Source organism: Oncorhynchus nerka, linkage group LG16 (genome assembly GCF_034236695.1).
Source record: "Oncorhynchus nerka isolate Pitt River linkage group LG16, Oner_Uvic_2.0, whole genome shotgun sequence".
NCBI lineage: Eukaryota > Metazoa > Chordata > Actinopteri > Salmoniformes > Salmonidae > Oncorhynchus > Oncorhynchus nerka.
In genome coordinates, this window is record NC_088411.1 from 12,951,921 (window position 1) to 12,969,844 (window position 17,924).

At 39.9% G+C, this 17,924-nt stretch overlaps 1 protein-coding gene across 4 annotated transcripts; it reads right to left on the minus strand.

The window, feature by feature from the left end:
• Positions 1 to 397: 397 nt before the first annotated feature.
• LOC115144052 (phosphatidylinositol 3,4,5-trisphosphate 3-phosphatase and dual-specificity protein phosphatase PTEN) lies at positions 398 to 16,822 on the minus strand. 4 transcript variants are annotated; one of them, XM_029684683.2, is made up of 10 exons: positions 16,090 to 16,819; positions 13,224 to 13,308; positions 10,064 to 10,108; positions 8,645 to 8,688; positions 8,277 to 8,515; positions 7,776 to 7,917; positions 6,261 to 6,329; positions 5,693 to 5,859; positions 5,235 to 5,459; positions 398 to 5,020 (listed from the first exon to the last, which is right to left on the minus strand). In XM_029684683.2, exons 1-10 carry the CDS (start codon positions 16,166 to 16,168, stop codon positions 4,835 to 4,837), a joined length of 1,281 nt encoding a protein of 426 aa, XP_029540543.1. In that variant the 5' UTR covers positions 16,169 to 16,819; the 3' UTR covers positions 398 to 4,834. The 4 variants fall into 4 exon arrangements, with proteins under 4 accessions (XP_029540543.1, XP_029540544.1, XP_029540545.1 ...); XM_029684684.2 differs by having other exon boundaries at positions 5,244 to 5,459; positions 16,090 to 16,816; XM_029684685.2 differs by lacking the exon at positions 6,261 to 6,329 and having other exon boundaries at positions 16,090 to 16,822.
• Positions 16,823 to 17,924: the final 1,102 nt, after the last annotated feature.

The window sequence follows — 17,924 nt, forward strand, 5'->3', positions numbered from 1 at the left end:
TTGCCATGCAGAGGCCAAATTGAGCCATGTACCGCGTCGCCGTGCGCCTCCCAAATTTTCCAACAATGCGGAAGGCTACGTATAGCTCCGCATTGACATGATTGGTTGATTGTAGGTAGGGGGTGGGAAGTCCTGTATAAACACAAACTCCCTTCCTTGACAACAGCTCTGCTCAACGCCACGAAGCATGAATGCCCGGCTATCTGCTGAGGCCGTATCACCGTAAACACTGTCAATGCAGATGTCGGATTGACCATGCAGCACCTTTTAATAATGGAGATGAATAATTCTCATCTTACTGGTCAGCATAAGATAACGGTGGATCACAAATCAGGTATTACATTTACATTTAAGTCATTTAGCAGACGACTTACAAATCAGGTATCTCAGACAAACAGACAAGAATGAGACTTTATTGGACTTACGTGAAGTTTATAACACTAAGATAATGGGCAGTTTACACATACAATAACAAACAGACATCTGATTTGTATGAGCATAATTATAACCTGTACAAGTCTTTCCGTACATTGTTGGTTGTGTATTCTCAGTGCATAGCATTACACACAGAGCAACTGTTGCACAGCACAATAGTATCCGAACAGGCTGAAATGGAATAAGGCTGTTTTTTTTTTTTTTTTTTTTTTTAAAGACTGAAAATAGAGTGAGTTAACATACCTTTGCACAAAATTAAACCCAGGGAGAGAAAAAAATCCTAAAAATCGCGAGTGGCAGGAACCAGGCAGCTAGCCCTGCCCACTTTTGCAGGTAAAGCCTATTTTGATTTATTGCACCCCTTCCATCTGCATGCATGACATGTCCTACAACAGTATTTAACAAGCACTTTTTTTAAAACCTTTTTTTAAATTTATTTTTCTCAAATAGTAAACAAGAGGCACTTTGTGGCAACCACAGACAGGCATCATAACATATTGCACAAATCAGCTAAAAACGAGTGACATGAATCTTATACACTGGCACCTTTAAGATGATTTTAATTATTTTTTTAGAGCTGAAACTTAATTATTTTTGATGCTGCCCGTGAACTCCACAGGTCTTAGCCCGTGCCATATAAAAATGGTTCCCGTAGGTTTCCCCTTTACTATATTTGTACTTTATGTTAAGGTACTGTGGCAAAATGTTTTTCAAGTGGGGCTACAGATGTCTAGGGGATGGCTTATGGCCTTAACTCGAAGTAACTGTCCAGTGTTTCCAGATTTCTACGAATGATGTACTTTTCCTTAAAAAAAATGGGTAATTAAGCATGTTAAAAAGTATCTTCTCTGTGTTGCAATGGTGTGGGCGTACCCCAACAGAATGGTGTGGGCATATACCGGTCATTAAAAATATCAAATGCAAGTAGACAGCTGATTGGTCAGCCAATAAGGCAGGATGACATTCTCTATAAGGAAATGGCAAGCATTTTTTTAAACAGTCAGACAACTTTTAGGTGTTGAGTATTTTTTTCTTCCAATGTATGCTTTTGCCACAAATGAGTATAAGACGAGTCAACATTATATGGATAGGAGTTAACTTTTGAAAAAGTTTCACTGGACAGTTACTTTAAAATAAGCTCGTTAACAGGGATGCCCTTGAATAGATTCATACATTTAAGCTGCTGAACATCCAAAATAGTAAGCATATGATCCAGATCTACTAATCGGGCTAAAAATAAATACTACCTGCAGAGTGTCTTTAACAGAATACTGTCATAAATAGTTTATTCATTTTTTTCCTCCAGATTTTTTTCATTTTTATATAATAAAAGGGTCAGGACATTTTTCATTCAAACACCTTTTGGTTTCTATGGGGGGGATGCATGGATACAAGATTAAGGTACAACTAGCCATATTATTCCACCTTCTTTCACTGATTGCAAGGCATTTGTTTTACTGAGGGGAACAACGGAGGGGGGGGAATACTGTGGACCACTGACTGAAACCCTGCAAAAACCTGTAACAGTGCAAAAGTCTAGTACAATATGTTGCTCTATTAATAGTAGCTTTAAATAAGTACTTGAACTATCAAGTCAGTGCTTGGGCAGAATGGTAGATTTCAAAGCAGTAGCAGAGTAAGCATTGTCAACTTCAAGTAAGGCAAAGAATACCTCCATAGGCCCCGCCTCCAAGAACAAAGAAAATGTTGAATAAAATAAGCTTACTTTTGGCAGGTTTTCAGTGAAGTAATAAAATGTAAACAAAAATATAACATCTAGATTAAGTGTTCCTGGGTTAGCTAGTGTACATTTTGCAATGAAGAAGTGTCTCCTTTCGACACCTAGGGAAAGTATTCTTTCTAAAAAAACAAGTTGAGATAAAACAATGTGTGATGGGGTTGTGAAAAGAGGGAAGCCTTAATGTCAAAAGTACAAGAAAAGGCAGCTTACATCACTACCCACTGAAGATTCCTGCCCAAGAGACTGAAGATTTTTGGTCTGGCCCGTAGCATGCCACAGGTCAGGTGTTACTTTTTTTTTGGCATGCTTAAAAGAAATGATGCATAATTAAATATGCTCATATAGTTTAGGGATTTGTATATATTTCTGAAGCAAGCACAAGACTTTTGTCAAATCTGTAGCTGCACTATTCTCATTCCTCCACGAAATGAAACCTGTTTGTAAAAAGGAAAAGAACAGAACAAAAAAACAGAAAAAGAACCCCAGCCAGTTAGGGACAGCGACTGCAGAAGTGTGCACGTGGGCGTGCACGTTAACAGTTCTCACACACAGAAGTAGTGTGTGCCACTGAAATTACTTGCACCATATGATTGGAACAGATTCTTGGCTCTGTTGTTATTATTGATCTTAAGTATGCAGTTTGGCAGTTTGTAAGCACCTTTTGTTGGATATACAAGTGCAACTCCACGGTAACAGAGTGATGCAGAGTCTTAAGAGTTTTCACTTAGAATGTCAAACAAAAACCAATGAGTGCAAAGTTAAACAAACAATACAAGTCTATAGACAAGGACTACTTCATTTCCACTGAATTTTACAAAAACACATTTACTTGAAGAAAAAGCTTGGTAACAGAATGATTTGTGATGTTGGTACAATCATTCTGTTACCAAACTTTACATCTGCACTTGTCCTTCAAGTAAATGTGTTTTTGTAACATTTTCTGTGGAAATCGTTAAGTAGTCCTTGTGCATAGAGTTGTATGGTTTGTTGAACTTTCCAATCATTTGGTTTTTGTTTGACATATAAAGTGAACAATTTGAGTCTCAGCATCACTCGGTTTCCGTGGAATTGCCAACAAGTGATCCGGATCTCATTGGACCAAGTACGATAAGGCTGCAAACAAGTCAGTCAAGGAGCCAAAGATCTGATTTCACAAGAGAAAGATACCTAGAGCGCCTAAGTTCACATATTATCCACTCCTGGGTTGATCAAAACCTGCATTAACACCCTTGGATCGGTTCAGAGACAACGCTTTACATTCAATACCTCTGCTCCCACGGTCTCTGACCAAGCATCAGCTCTAAGCCTATGGGCCTTACTGAACTCAGAGTAGGTCACCATCACCACCACTTCTGGTGTGTCCAGACACATACTAAGATGACAAAAGTGCAGTTTGTCAACAACAACAACAACAAAAAACGACACTTTCTAGAGACTGAGGAGAAACCGACACAATCACTAATGCAGGTTTTGATACATGTTCTAGTACGGCATGTTAAAAGGTACACATTTGGAACAGCTTACCCCTCTATAAGCACATGACACACTGAAGTAGTCACCAATTCAAAACATGAACCATCAAGTCAGTCAGCACTCTGTACTATTGTCTTCTGTGATGATCCCCAACACTATCTGGTTACCATTAAAATGAGGGGAAACGCCATGTACTGTATCATAAACACACAAGGCCATTCTAAATGGCTTGCCAAAAGACTGAAATCATGCCTGCAGATACCATGAGAATAAAGTATGTCATTTTTGACCTCCTGGCTAAATACAATCAGATCTTAAATGACTTTAGAAATCTTAGTTTTTTGTTGTTGAAAAACATTGTATACAATTTATTAAACAAGATGGACATCGATTCCAATAACATGCACACTGTTTGTCGTTTAACTATAGTGTTAACGTTATTGCAACACTGGCTTCCCTGCAGTTCTCTGTTATATTATTTATCTTAACATAAAAACATCAACAATACACTGGATACTGCTTTTCTGCATACCTTGAACAGAAATGGTAGAAGGAATGGACATTGGTTAGATGTCATGTAGCTTAATAATAATGACAATAACAAGAATCAAAATTCAACTGGAGAAATTCTAACATGCAGTTTATACTGCACAAACTCATGTGAGACAGCCTGCAAAAAGCACAAGGAGCATTCACAGTAGGTAGGATGAAAGGGGGGGGGGGGTAAGGGCGTGGTGGAGGACAATGGATGAAGGGGGAGAAAGTGACAGAAGCACTGGCCTTGGTTTCCACAAGGAGATGGAGCAGCCAAATGTAGATTTCCAATAAGCCTCTCCAATACCAGATCTCCCATCTCCTGATCGTGGAAATCTTCTCTAGTCTTTGACAACAAAAAAAAGGTATATTACATTACAGCTACTGAACCTTTTTCCACTCAACAACGGTGTCAATACTTTTCGGATGAAAGAGTGGGGGCGGGGCAAAAAAGTAAAAAAATAAAATAAAATTGGTCAGCATTATTGTTCTTAAATTGGTGGCATTTTCCATGACGCAAATGTCTTGCTGCCATAGGTTGGTGAGGAAAAAAGTACTTGCTTTTCAGTTTATATTCAAGTTCTCCTTTTCCCCCTCTGAAAGCAGTATTTTTTTCCGCTCTTTTTCTTTTTCACATCCCATAGAAATCTCTCACACTTTTGTTATTTGTGTGAGTTGCTCTTCGTCGAATGGTTCATTCTCTGGGTCAGAGTCTGTGGTGTCAGAGTATCGGTAATGGTCAGGCTCGTTGTCACTAACGTCTGGCGTTACCGAGGTGGAAGTGCTGGCCTCGGAGTTGAAGGGGTCCTCCACAGTCTTGGTAAAGTACAGCTTCACCTGTAATACCAGAGAAAACAACATCATTATCCACATTCTGAAACATGGTAACAAGAGCTATACCAAGCGGAAACATTTGAATCTAATTACAATGATTTGCTCTTCTGAACTGCGGCAAAAGTTCATGAGAGCAATTACGTTGGCACAGTCAAATTATTTCCCAATTACTAATCAAAAGGGTACCCCCCCCCCAATGAAATTAAGTCTCAATCACCTGACTGACCTTGAAGTTGGGGGAGAAGTATCTGTTTGCTTTATCCTTGTTGGCCTTGTCCAGGTCGTTCTTCGTCAGTGAGAGGATCAGGCATTCCTTGTCGTTGTCTCCCGTTCCTCCTGTGGTTGGGATTCCTTCCTGCTCCTTCGGTAACGTCCCGTTCTCCACCTTCTCGTCTGGTCCAGGGATGAAGAAGGTGTTCACCCAGAAGTGAAACATCTTGTCCTGATGGAAAAATACATGGGGGAGGGAGGGGTGAATAAAGGCAAGACATGACTCCAAAAAGCAGTTACATCATCTCAACCGCAAAACAAATGTAGGCTATACTCCAATCCAAAATCAGAACGTGTTTTTCAGTTAAATCCTGACATTCCTCATAATGAATCAGAATAGGCTGCTAAAAACACCTCATTTAATATGCACATAAAAATCTAAATCATATAAATCAGGAACCACACCTTCTTCATCATTTTGTTCTGTTTGTGGAAGAACTCCACCTTGATGTCTCCACACACAGGCAGCGGCTGGGGGAACTCAAAGAACACGTACTTCTCCTCCCGACGTGTGTTCACCGGGTTGGACGTGTGGATCTTTACCTTCAGCTGGTACACCACAAACTGAGGATCTGTGGGGGGGCACAACAAGTTAACGCCAGTCACTCTCCTGGAGGGTGGAGAGACCACAGCAACTACAACCGGGTATCTATTATTTACATCTAGGCAAATTATGAAAAGAGGACAGCAGAGAAAGGGACAGAATTACATAGTACCACTGCCAGGAATATTAAATATAGAAAAGACTGTTACAGTAACATGCGATAAGGGCCCTAAGAAGAGAAGAGTTGACCAAAGCCAAGCTCATTTAAGGGAGCACTTCTAGTCTAGAATCAGTCCACTGGGTTGTGCGGGATGCAGAGTTGATTGTTACCATATTAAGTTCTACCGACTCCAACAAACACGGACTTCTAAATCTACAACAACCTCCTAGTCAACATGTAAACATTGGATGAAAGCTGCTTATTATTACCCCAGTGCCAATTCCCTTTTCTGAAACCATGTGGAATCTGCTCACTCTTGTTTTTAACGGAAGTGTCCCCTTAGAGAGAGAGAAAAAAAAAAAAAAGAGATTAACATAGAGTTCTGCTGCCCTGCCTGGGCTTGGGGAGGGAGTGGGTGGGTGGGTTATCACCAGGGCTATGTACAAACATACTGTATACAGGCTTACAACCACCCATAAACCGATCCTGACTCACCATTTCCACATGCGAACAGCAACTTCCTGTTGTCAAGTTATTAGGAGCTTAACCAGTATAATAACAATTACATAATGGCCCTTAAAATCAATCCTAATATTCATATTAATGGATCTCCTAACATATAGGCCTAAATAAGCAGCAGCTGACATTTTTCTAAGAAACTGACAGAAAACACAATCTTTACATTGCTGCTACTCACTAAGATTTTAAAAAGGAGAGGGGCAGGTGCTTGGGTGTTGATTAAATTAAACCACTTCAAATGTTGTGTGTTGTGTCATGGGAACTGACCACATAGGGTGGGGGGGGTGGGGGGTCACATCATGCTGTGTGTGTGTGTGTTCAGAATTAGGCCAGGGATTGACAAAGTCTGAAAGGCACTTGCCAAATCGAGCAGTCAGGAGTATGTTTTGATTTGCCCGAAAATGTCAATTCATTATTTACAGGAAGTGTCATATATTGCTTGCCTATCCCCTACACACAGTGGGGAGGAATCAGAAATATGATAACTGGAATTCTTTGTATTTTGGTTGTTATCAGTCAAATGAATCTCAGAGCAGGCTCAACTTGCCAGACTGCCGTAAGTTGTCAGTCTTTCGCTTAAACAATGGGGAGGAACCAGAAAGATCAGTTTTTGGCTACTGGAATTCTTTGTTGCTTAGTCGTTTTCTCTATTTAAAAAAAAAATACCACCTGCCCAAAGGTGCAACCTCAGAGCAACTGCACAGTTCACTTCCCCCAGGCAATAGGTCATCCCTGTAGGGCCCGCTAAAGGGACAGGGGAAGTGTCAGAAAAATGTGGACAAAGGAAGTGAAGAGGTGAAATGCCAGACACAGCTGACAAGAGCAGCCACTGACGACAGACTCAAGCAAAGGGGGTTGTTATATCATAGGTCCTTATAGGCCTGTAGTCATCTTCTGGCTATCCAGCAAGGTATAAACTCCCTTATCTGATGATGCATGCAGCCAAGTCAAATGACCAGTGAGCCAAGCAAATAATACCAGTGAAAATACACCATGCTGTTTTGACTAGCATAACCATAATTGCAAAACGATACACTCCACTGTGATTAATGTCAGTGTTGCATGGAGAAAAATCGAGAAAAAAAAACAAACATGCAACATCGAGAACCAAAGCTGTGCAGAGCAAAGCAGATGATAGGGGCAGGACAATCAACTGAAGATCACATTGTGAAAGTGTGTGAAAGCCAGTAGCACACAAGCCCAAGGTAAGACAGGATACAGGAAAGAAATAGGATTGAGACCAATGACAAGGGGAAAGCACTTACTACACGTTCCGCCACTGAACATGGGCACCGTCTCGAACACCATCTTGTGGAACAGCAGAGCCACTGGTTTGTACTCCAGCTGGTTCTTCAGAAGGTGGCTGTAGTAGTAGACATACCGCCTCTGACTGGGGATCGTTACTCCCTGTGGAATGGGAAAGAGAAACACTTAGTGAAACTGAAGATTTTCACTGGCAGTAAAGGGGATGACGACAAGCCTTTATATGATCCTAAAAAATGTTAAAGCCTGCAACTATTCATCATGTAGCCTACAATTAAAACAATAGCGATACTAGCAACACCCATGATGAACAGGTCTATGGTGTTGACATTATCATCATTGTATCTGTTTAACCCTTGTCTTACCAGCAAGGTAAGTTGAAAATGGCCTGGGCACGAGTTTGAGTGGAGATCAGAGGGGTTGAATGAGCCAACTAGAAAATGGGGATGATCAGTTTCCATGACAGTAGGACGGCCAGATTGGAACAATAAAAACAAAAGTACCTTCTTATCTCTGGTCCTGACTTCGCCGTAGAAGTCGAGAGCTTCTTGTGCTTTGAGGAACTTGCCCCGGTGTAATAGGTAAGCACAGATCATGACACCCGTACGTCCCTTTCCAGCTTTACAGTGAATCGCCGCCACATGATTGTCGTCTTCACTTAACCAAAGGTCAAGATCTTCGCAGAACGGTTTGATCAGCTCCAGCTGGGGCGGATTGTGATCCTCAAACGGATATTGTGCAACTGGAGAGACAGACAGAGACCGGGCTCAGTTAGTTATCGTCACACGTGGGTTTTCTAGTGAAAGATTGATTCATTCACCGACTGCCTGAAAGACAGTGATAATGGTTTCACTCTGATGTAATATCTAACCTCTGCAATTGAATTTGGTTGCGTCATAATGTCGCTCAGCGCACCTATAAAAAAGGGACAAACAAAATACATTGTTATAATACTGGGATTCAAACAGCCGCCTTCTTTCTTTTGTACAATCTGTCAGCATATTACATGTTGATGTAAGATCCCTCTGATGTGTGCTAGAGTGTTACAGCAACTGCAACCTCAACTTCCACACAGATTCATGAAAAACTGTTAATTGTATATTGTGTCTACTTCCCCTCTGATTCTCATGACCACTAATAAGAGAAATGTTGTTAACCAGTAGATATGTTTCCATCCAATTGCCAACAGATTTTCAGGAGAATATTATTATTATTTTATTTTTTAAATCTGCATAAAAACAACGAGCATTTTCCCACCAGAATTGAAATGGTTGCGGATAAAAGGCTGTGCATGATGATGTAATGCACGTAAAAAATAACTTGTGGTTAAATTCCCATGTACCAAACAAAAAATACAAGTTAAATGGGTTTCAAATTGTATTTTCAACAATACTGATGCTTTTGTCACACACACAAAAAAAAATGGTCTTGGCACACACATTATAGCAAACAGCTCACAGATCCAGTGCGAGTATAGCATACAAGATGATATTATTATAGACAAAAATAGCAAGATGTTTATTTGTCAAACAGCAGCCCTGAATTGATAATCATGTCACCAGAATAAGACCTTCTATGTTTATTGGAAAGGAGCATCAAATCTCATCAACATTCACTTTCACCACCCTATGAAGTTCATCTTAACTTATCTGTAGCATAATAAGCTGCAAGCTTGTAGTGGGAGGACCACACAATATATCATTGTGTGACTCCCAAGTTTACTTCAATATGGTTATTTTATCAATATTTGTGCATTTACAAAAATCCCACCTTGTCTAGCGTATTTTGTTTTGTCGACATTTGGAAAGTTCACCGATAGATTTGCTGTTTCGTGACATTTTATCCGGCATATAATTTACTACTCACATAAAAAACAAAGTTGGATGGAAACCTGGTTAATGAGAAACCTGTGGTCTTTAGTATCTTTGTAGCGCGCAGTGAGTCATTCGCTTAATGCCAGTCTACTAACTAAACGACTTCATACTGAGTGAGGAAGACATTGTCGTAAATTCCCTTTCCAGGGTAAAATTATGCCAAAGGTTACCATGATATGATTGTTCTACCCCTTCATCACAATGCCTAGGCCTATCCATCAAGAACCACTGATGACTAAAGGCAAATAAGTGGCTACTGCGGTTTGCATTCTCAAAAACATGAGGACTTTTCTTCCTCCGGGCCTATACTCCACAGACATTTTCTGCATGCATCAGACATAACTTTGCAGCACAGCAACCGCCACTGACCATACTGCATATGCACAAGCAAAATAGTCAGACACCAGGGTACTCACAGATTATATATCTTGTAATGATTTTTGTGTTTAGAGTCCAGAAACCTGAGGAGAGAAAGGGAGGAGAATTACTTTTCCATCCGGCACAATTTTTTTCACAGATTCGGGTCCGATCTAAACCTTTCAACACTAACTTGCAGAGTGTAATGACAGCATGTCATAGGGGCAGACTGACAGGCTCTCAGACAAGCACAATAATAGTGTGACAACATTGACTATCCAGGGTTCTACTTTTTCCCAATGGCGACACTGGTGCTACCAACTTTTTCAGCTGGTGGCACTAGCGCATGATTTGGTCGCACCAGTTTTATTTTATATTTGATAAAGGCCTGGCCTGTACTCCATAATGTGTCTGCATTCCTTCCAGAATCTGGCTAACAATGACTAGCCATCTTTTAACGTAGCCCTTGTGTTACATTGATTTGGATAGATTTACTGTAACAGCAAAAAAGAGACTTCAAATAAAGTGCAACATTTATTTATTGAAGATTTCAAAGTACCATGTGTTCTTTTCTGCAAAATCCTCTAGAGAGCAGAATTTGACAAAATGATACTTAATGACTGCAAAAATAAGGCGGGGGGGGCACCAGTGTTTGGCTAGCAGTATTTCTTATAGCGTGAACACCAGTGTTTGGCTAGCAGTATTTGTTATAGCGTGAGCACCAGTGTTTGGCTAGCAGTATTTCTTATAGCGTGAACACCAGTGTTGGGCTAGCAGTATTTCTTATAGCGTGAGCACCAGTGTTGGGCTAGCAGTATTTCTTATAGCGTGCGCAGCACCAGTGTTGGGCTAGCAGTATTTCTTATAGCGTGAGCACCACCAGTGTTGGGCTAGCAGTATTTCTTATAGCGTGAGCACCAGTGTTGGGCTAGCAGTATTTCTTATAGCGTGAGCACCAGTGTTGGGCTAGCAGTATTTCTTATAGCGTGAGCACCAGTGCTGGGCTAGCAGTATTTCTTATAGCGTGAGCACCAGTGCTGGGCTAGCAGTATTTCTTATAGAGCACTTGCGCATCAATCCAGTATCCATTTATGTAGCACATAATCATGATTCTGCCAGGTAGGCATAAAGGCTATTTTATAGTTACATTTTAATTGCCTTTTCATCTATCTGAAAACAGTTAGGCCATCATTAGTATCGCTAACGGCTACACAAAGTGGTAATGTATAGGCCCAACATGCACCACACACAGCAGGGCTTGACATTCAGGTAAATTTGCCAGTGTCAACTTAAAGCTACAGGGTAGCTTTAGCCCGGGTCGAGACCTGACAGGAAAGTGAATGATGTGTGCATAATTTCAAAAGCAGGTGATTTTCATATTTCATTTGCGGGCTGAGAAAGTAGCCTATACAGGGTTCAAACAGAAATTGGCATGTCAAATTCAAGGATTTTCAAGGACTTTTCCAAGCACTTAATTGAAATCGTCAACGACCTACATTTTATATGTCATTGCTGTAATAGCCTAAAGAAAAAAGCTCCCTCCAATGTATGCAACAAAAAATAAGTATGCATTACCACTAAGAATAATGCATTTTTAAATAGGCCTATCCAATGGCATTATGCATTGCCATTTTTACATTCTAACATATGTCAGAATAATGTGGGCATTGCCTGACAAAATAGACAGCATGCTCCCATCACACTAATTTTATCTGTCCATGTGGTAGCTAGTCAGTCTCGCCATTTGAGATGTTTAAGAGTTGAGGGGTTACTGTATCATGTTTTAAATTGAGAAGGCAACACACAAAAAATCTGGGTATCCTTTGTAATGGAACACTGTATGGAAAATCAAGTTGAAGCCAACATTTGATATTGTGATGCTCATAACTAACGGCACATGGATTTACCACAACAGACTAGTGCAACACCCTTCAATTGAAACGGCGTGAAACAAATTAAAGTGCCTACTACCCTCAGAAAAACTGATCAGAAATAAAACCACGAAATAAGTTAATTGTGGCAGTAGAACTTCTAAAATCAGCTACCATAAATTACTTTTCAAGGACAAAAGAGCCCAGAGGAAATGTCTTATTTTGAAGGTGGGCTCTTCTATGATGACCTAATTGGACTTGGCAAATATTCTACCAAGACTTCAAACTTTTTAAATACCAATTCTTGGAGCATCTTTCCTACCATTACCGCTGTTGGTCTTTGCTCCACGCAACAACCAGCTGTTGGGAGAGCTGCGCGCTCTCTTTGCCTGACAGATTATCTATAGGCTGTGTGTGCGCAGCAAGATAAATAAACAGACCTAACGAACACTTCGGGAATCCATCTGTTTTCATAGCAATTATAGCCTAGAATAAAAATCGCATTATTACAATATTTTTCTCACTGGCCCAAGCGGGCCTCTGACGGGGATGATCGACTGGCCCGTAGGGTTTCCAAAACCGCCCCTGTATGTTGAGCCCAGGGGCATTCCCGTGCCGTTGTTGGTTTATTGTTGGTCAACTGAACATTACTGTTTGAATAAATCATGATAAATAAAAGCTAATTGTGAACCAAAGACTAAACGTGACCAGGTAAAAAAATAAAAATAAATACTGGCACCCTTGTGACCAATTAAAAATGTGTGTCGCTCGGCCAAGTCAAACGGTTACAAATGCGACTGTTTTGGTCGCAGTATTGAACCCTGCGATCAGTAGGGCATGTTCGGATTAACAGATTGGTTAACACATCTAAAAACTACAGTGTCGGGGAAATGACGAAGGCTGCTTTTTCTGTTCACATTTCAAAAAGCAAGCAACTTTCTGTGTCTACTACAGCCTGCGTAAATCGAAGGAAATTGTTTGGACAATACAACAACCAGGGTCAGGTTAAGTTCACAGGTGACTTGCAGGTCACTCCTTTGGTTTCAGTTGACTAATTAGGTAAGCCTCTGCAGCTGGGATGACAGAATGCATTTCAAACATCCTATTCTTACCACTGTTGCCCATATAATGATAATCCATGAGAAACAAGATGAGACCAAAGATAGGCCTAGTTTACCAAAGTTTGTGCAAATTCTGTTATGGAATGGGTTTGGTTAAGGTAGTTAGGACATGTTAACTACCTGCTGTTTTCATTTACATGTAACCCTTTTCAGTCGTCATTTACATTCTAAGAAACCCCTTCATTATTTTGACTGGGACATCCACATTTGGTTTTTTAAGTACTTACCGTACTACGTCATCGATGTTGTTTCTGTAGACACCCTCAAGTCTTTCAGCAGGAAAGCCCATAGCAATTATGTTTGGATAAATATCTGAACGCAGGAGTCAAAGAAACCAGCAGTTTGGCTGCTGAGGTCAGAGACTAAAGGGAAGAATCACACCTAGGCCAATATTAATCACCAACATACAATTATGATTGTCTAGCAATCGTCATTCAATTCACACATCTCGACAACCGTCGCACACACAAACAACTCCTTGATTTGCCCAAACATACACATCGTATATCACATCTTACACCATACTGTACATGCATTGCTTATTATGCCAGACCAATCATGACAGAGCTGTATGGAGAACAGGACAGAGTATGTGTAATATGGAACAGATGGTGCTCTCTCTACGAGACCCAGTGACGGACATCTAACCTACCAGGCCCCACAAGGGCACCAAATAAATCACATTGTGCCACAGCCAACTGCCCTTCCCATCATCTCTCCGAAAGAGCATTACATCACTTAGATATATGTAGAATATAAACGCACACGTCGGTCTAATTTCCTCATGTCACTTGGGAAATATATCCAAGCACAAAATAATTGATTTCATCATACAAAGAAAATGACCTATTTTGTCAAACAATTCATCAGAAATAGGCTACTATTATATGAAATACAAAACGTGATCTCTAAATTATTATTCTATTACTGTTAATTTACTGAGACCCGGGCAGTCTCGTCACACGCTCAACTCCTCCGATAGCGTACTTTACATTTGAACTGGCATAACATCACAATGACATCATGCTCAAAAAGTACCCGAGACTACTGCAATGACAAACGCAACGTCAGCATGAGCCTCACACTTAACTGTTCCTATCAAATAAATAGTCAATGGACTGAATGGGATCAATTAAATTGTTCCAGAACATAGGTAGTCTAAAGGCCAACTGCCATTTTCCAGCAACACCATTTAGGAAATTAACGTAGAATTTTCATATTCTTAAATAGCACAGACGTAGGCCTATAATAAAATATTTTTAAAAACCTAACATATCATTACAAAAACCTCTTCTAGTCCCATGAAGACGAGGAGTTTCAAATGGCAAATGTCAGTTAAGGCCTAAACCTCTGCTACTAGTGTGGAGGGAAAGGCTTGCTGCTGATGTGAAATCTCATCACAATTTTAAGGCCAATTCCTAGAACTGAATTCATTACATAACAACCATGGCTACATTGCCTTCCCAAACACTGACCAACAATGCCTAGCACTATAGATATATCAAAACAAAGTGATTTAGCTATAATACCACGTTTCACTCATACAATGTTTCACTCACACATTATTATAGTTGCTTAGTTAGGAAAATCCTAACCCCTTGGTTCCAAAATGTGGGGTTGGGAAAATGTAAATGTGGTACACTTAAGAAATCTGTACTCTTATCAAACAAATTAATAACTTTCTCTTCAAAATGAGTATAGATTAAAACCTTTTAGTGTCAACAAATGGCATTATACAATATGTTGGGACAGCCTACAGGAACAACAATTTTGTGAATATGAACACAGGGCATTTACTAGGGAATATAATGTTTCCAAATGGGGTCCCCTGCATTTTCTTACATCAATTTGCATTTGCGTGCAGAAAATATATGGGAACCCCTGCCCTAACCCAGTTCTGGTTTTTGCACAGAGCTTTCTGAGACCACTGAACCAAGGGACCACAGGCACAAAAAAATGGCTTTGACCATTTCAAGTGCAAGACAAGAAGACATGACAACTGAACATGCCAATAGTACCCGGTACTTCCTCCAATCGCTCATAACCTTTACCTGGCTTTAATTGGTGCATTCTACATGCACCTATACTTTCACAATTTGATTGCATACCTTGGTTAGGTGACCCATTTCAGACAAATCTAGCATCTGAACACTTGTCTTTTAAAGAATGCTCTTCTTCGGTCATTCATAACTAAACATTTTATCCCTGACACTGCTCAAATCAATACAAACAAGCTGACCTCATTAAGACATCAAGACAAGCAAACCAAAGGTCTACTGATTACGTTCATTCTAGCACCATGAAATTGGTACATCCCACTAATGAGCAAGTACTATTACCATTTCCCCTCACCCTGATAATGATTCGATGCTTTTGGTCTTTGTGTGGCTAGCAGCAGCAACACTGATTGTGAATATAACGTTAATCCATTAGCTATAGCTTGCTAGATTATTTTGTAGGCCAGAGAACTGCAACAATGCGTCGCAAAAGGTTGATCTCTTTGTTCCCCATCCAGGAGTTAGCTGACTATATTAGCTAACTAACCAGTTGACCAATTTACAGTTGACAACCAAATAATGAATCAGGACTTCACATAATCAACATCAATTAACTACAGAACATTAGCTAGCCTAGATACATTTTCCTTATGTTATGATGTTGAATCTCTCATTCAATCATGATGATGTGCAAACTACTAGCTAGCTAGCTAACGTTATGCAAGTTATGGGATATATTTAGCCATCAAGACTGCATTTAATTGAACAGGACAGACACCTTTATCAAATAGCAATTTAGCAAAGAGTAGGTTAGTGTCATTAGCTCCATAACGTTAGATAGTTATTATTTCACGATATATTTAAAAACGTTAACTAGCTAACGAGATATATATATATATTCGAAGTAATGTTCACCGACTACGTTAGCTAGCTAATCATCTTATGGATAAAGGTTCAATTATCAATATGGGCATCCAGGTGTTAGCTACAGTAGCTAGCTAACTGGATACAGTAGCTAACAATTTAATATAGACAATGATGAACAGACACATTACTGTAGCTAGCTAATATTACAGACATTGAACAAAAAGGATACAAGTCAAGTCCAAGTCAAACCCATCTTCCTGGTATCTCCTTTTGTTTCGGCTGACAATTTCCTTTATGATTGCAGCCATATCTGTGGCAGGAGTCTTTAACGTTTTTAAATTAAGAGAAAGTATCGTTGCCTTTGTATGAAATGTTGCCAATATTTTTTCTCCCTCTCAATCCCGTTGGTGTCAAACGTTGACAGCTAGCTAAGCTAGCTAGAATAGTTTTTGCTGCCGATAGGTCATAAAGGAGGGCCTCACTCCGTTCCACCACAGGCCCGGCTTCACAGGTCCCGCAATTTCACATAAAATCCCCCAGATGAATAGGTGGTTAATTATCCAGCCCCCGGAGCGTTGTATTTCAAGAGAATACCAAGTATCTGATTTCGCCAAAAGCGCCGTGATTATGCCAGAAAAGTGGAGAGAAATCTCCCCGATGTTCCTTGCCCAGAAAAGTGACTGACACACTCGATCTCAGCACACACGTAGCTAGATATGGCTAGCGCATAGCATGTCAATTCTTTAAAAAAAGAAAAAAAAGCAGTCATCCGACAATTTTTTTGAGGGAAAATTGACAGCCTCCAGTTCAAAGACTACAAATGTGTTCGATTTAAAAAAAAATTACAACACGCCTGCCGTTCTTCCCTGAAACGTTCCTTTCCCAGTACTGACTCGTTTCTCCCAGCCCCAGGCTGCACTCGCGAACTTCCATCATGGCTTCCGTAAGTTCCGTTCCAATTGAAAAGGGCTACGATTGGACAGAACGTTATGCCGCAGTGTAAAATAGTTCATCAAAGACGTCTCTCCGACAAATTGTAAAATAGTGTAGAATACATTGACAAAGCTATCATTAAATGTCTCTTTAATCGAATCATTTAATTTAGAATGAATTATTTTAATCGGTGTTGGAAGGACATGGGTACTGTAATTGGGGAAGTTACCAATATTTAATTTAGGATTCATGACATTGATATGTATATAATCAAATCAGAGACTTTGCGTTGTGCAACTATATACTCGATGTGCTGGATGCATTTGATGTAGCCTTTTTAAATAAGTACATTTCATTGTCTCATGGCATTGTATAAAATAGATGTCTATGGAGCAAATTGCAGGTGTATTTGATGAGGAATAAATACGTTGTCTGTTGTCTTTTCACTATGCATAGACTAGGAAACAAAAATAAACAGTACATGTCACTCACAATGCATTGCTCTCACCATTTCAATGTTTTGATACTTGACAACTTCAGAGTTGTTGCACATTATGCACCTTTTTCACAATGCATTACAGACTAGGAAACCAAAATAAACACAGTTGTTGCATTGTGAGTATCTTGACTTTTCCTAGTTCTCTACCCGGACTGGAGTTTGTAAGCCAGTGTAGATGACAAGGTACTAGTTGTGGTCACTGGACTTGCTGTGTTAGGGCGCCTCCTGTCAGATTTGCATGGAACATGATGTGAAGTACCTATATACACATTAAGTAACAATAAAAAATTACGTTTTATGAGAGGGGAGTACCTTCTTTTGCACAATATGGGTTGTAGCCACCTCATTAAATCTAGTTTAACTTGTGTTGTTATTTACCTTGAATTGCATCGGTCTGTACTTTACTATTTATATTTTTGCCAACTTTTACTTTACTACACTCCTAAAGAAAACAATGTACTTTTTACTCCATACATTTTCCCTGGTACCCAAAATGACTCGTTACAGTTTGACAGGGAAATGGTCCAATTCATACACTTATTAAGTAGTTTTTTTCCATCAGTCCCATGCCACAGAAATATTGAGGAAATTATTTTAGTGTCTATTCCAAAACAGTAGGGGGCACCTGTCAC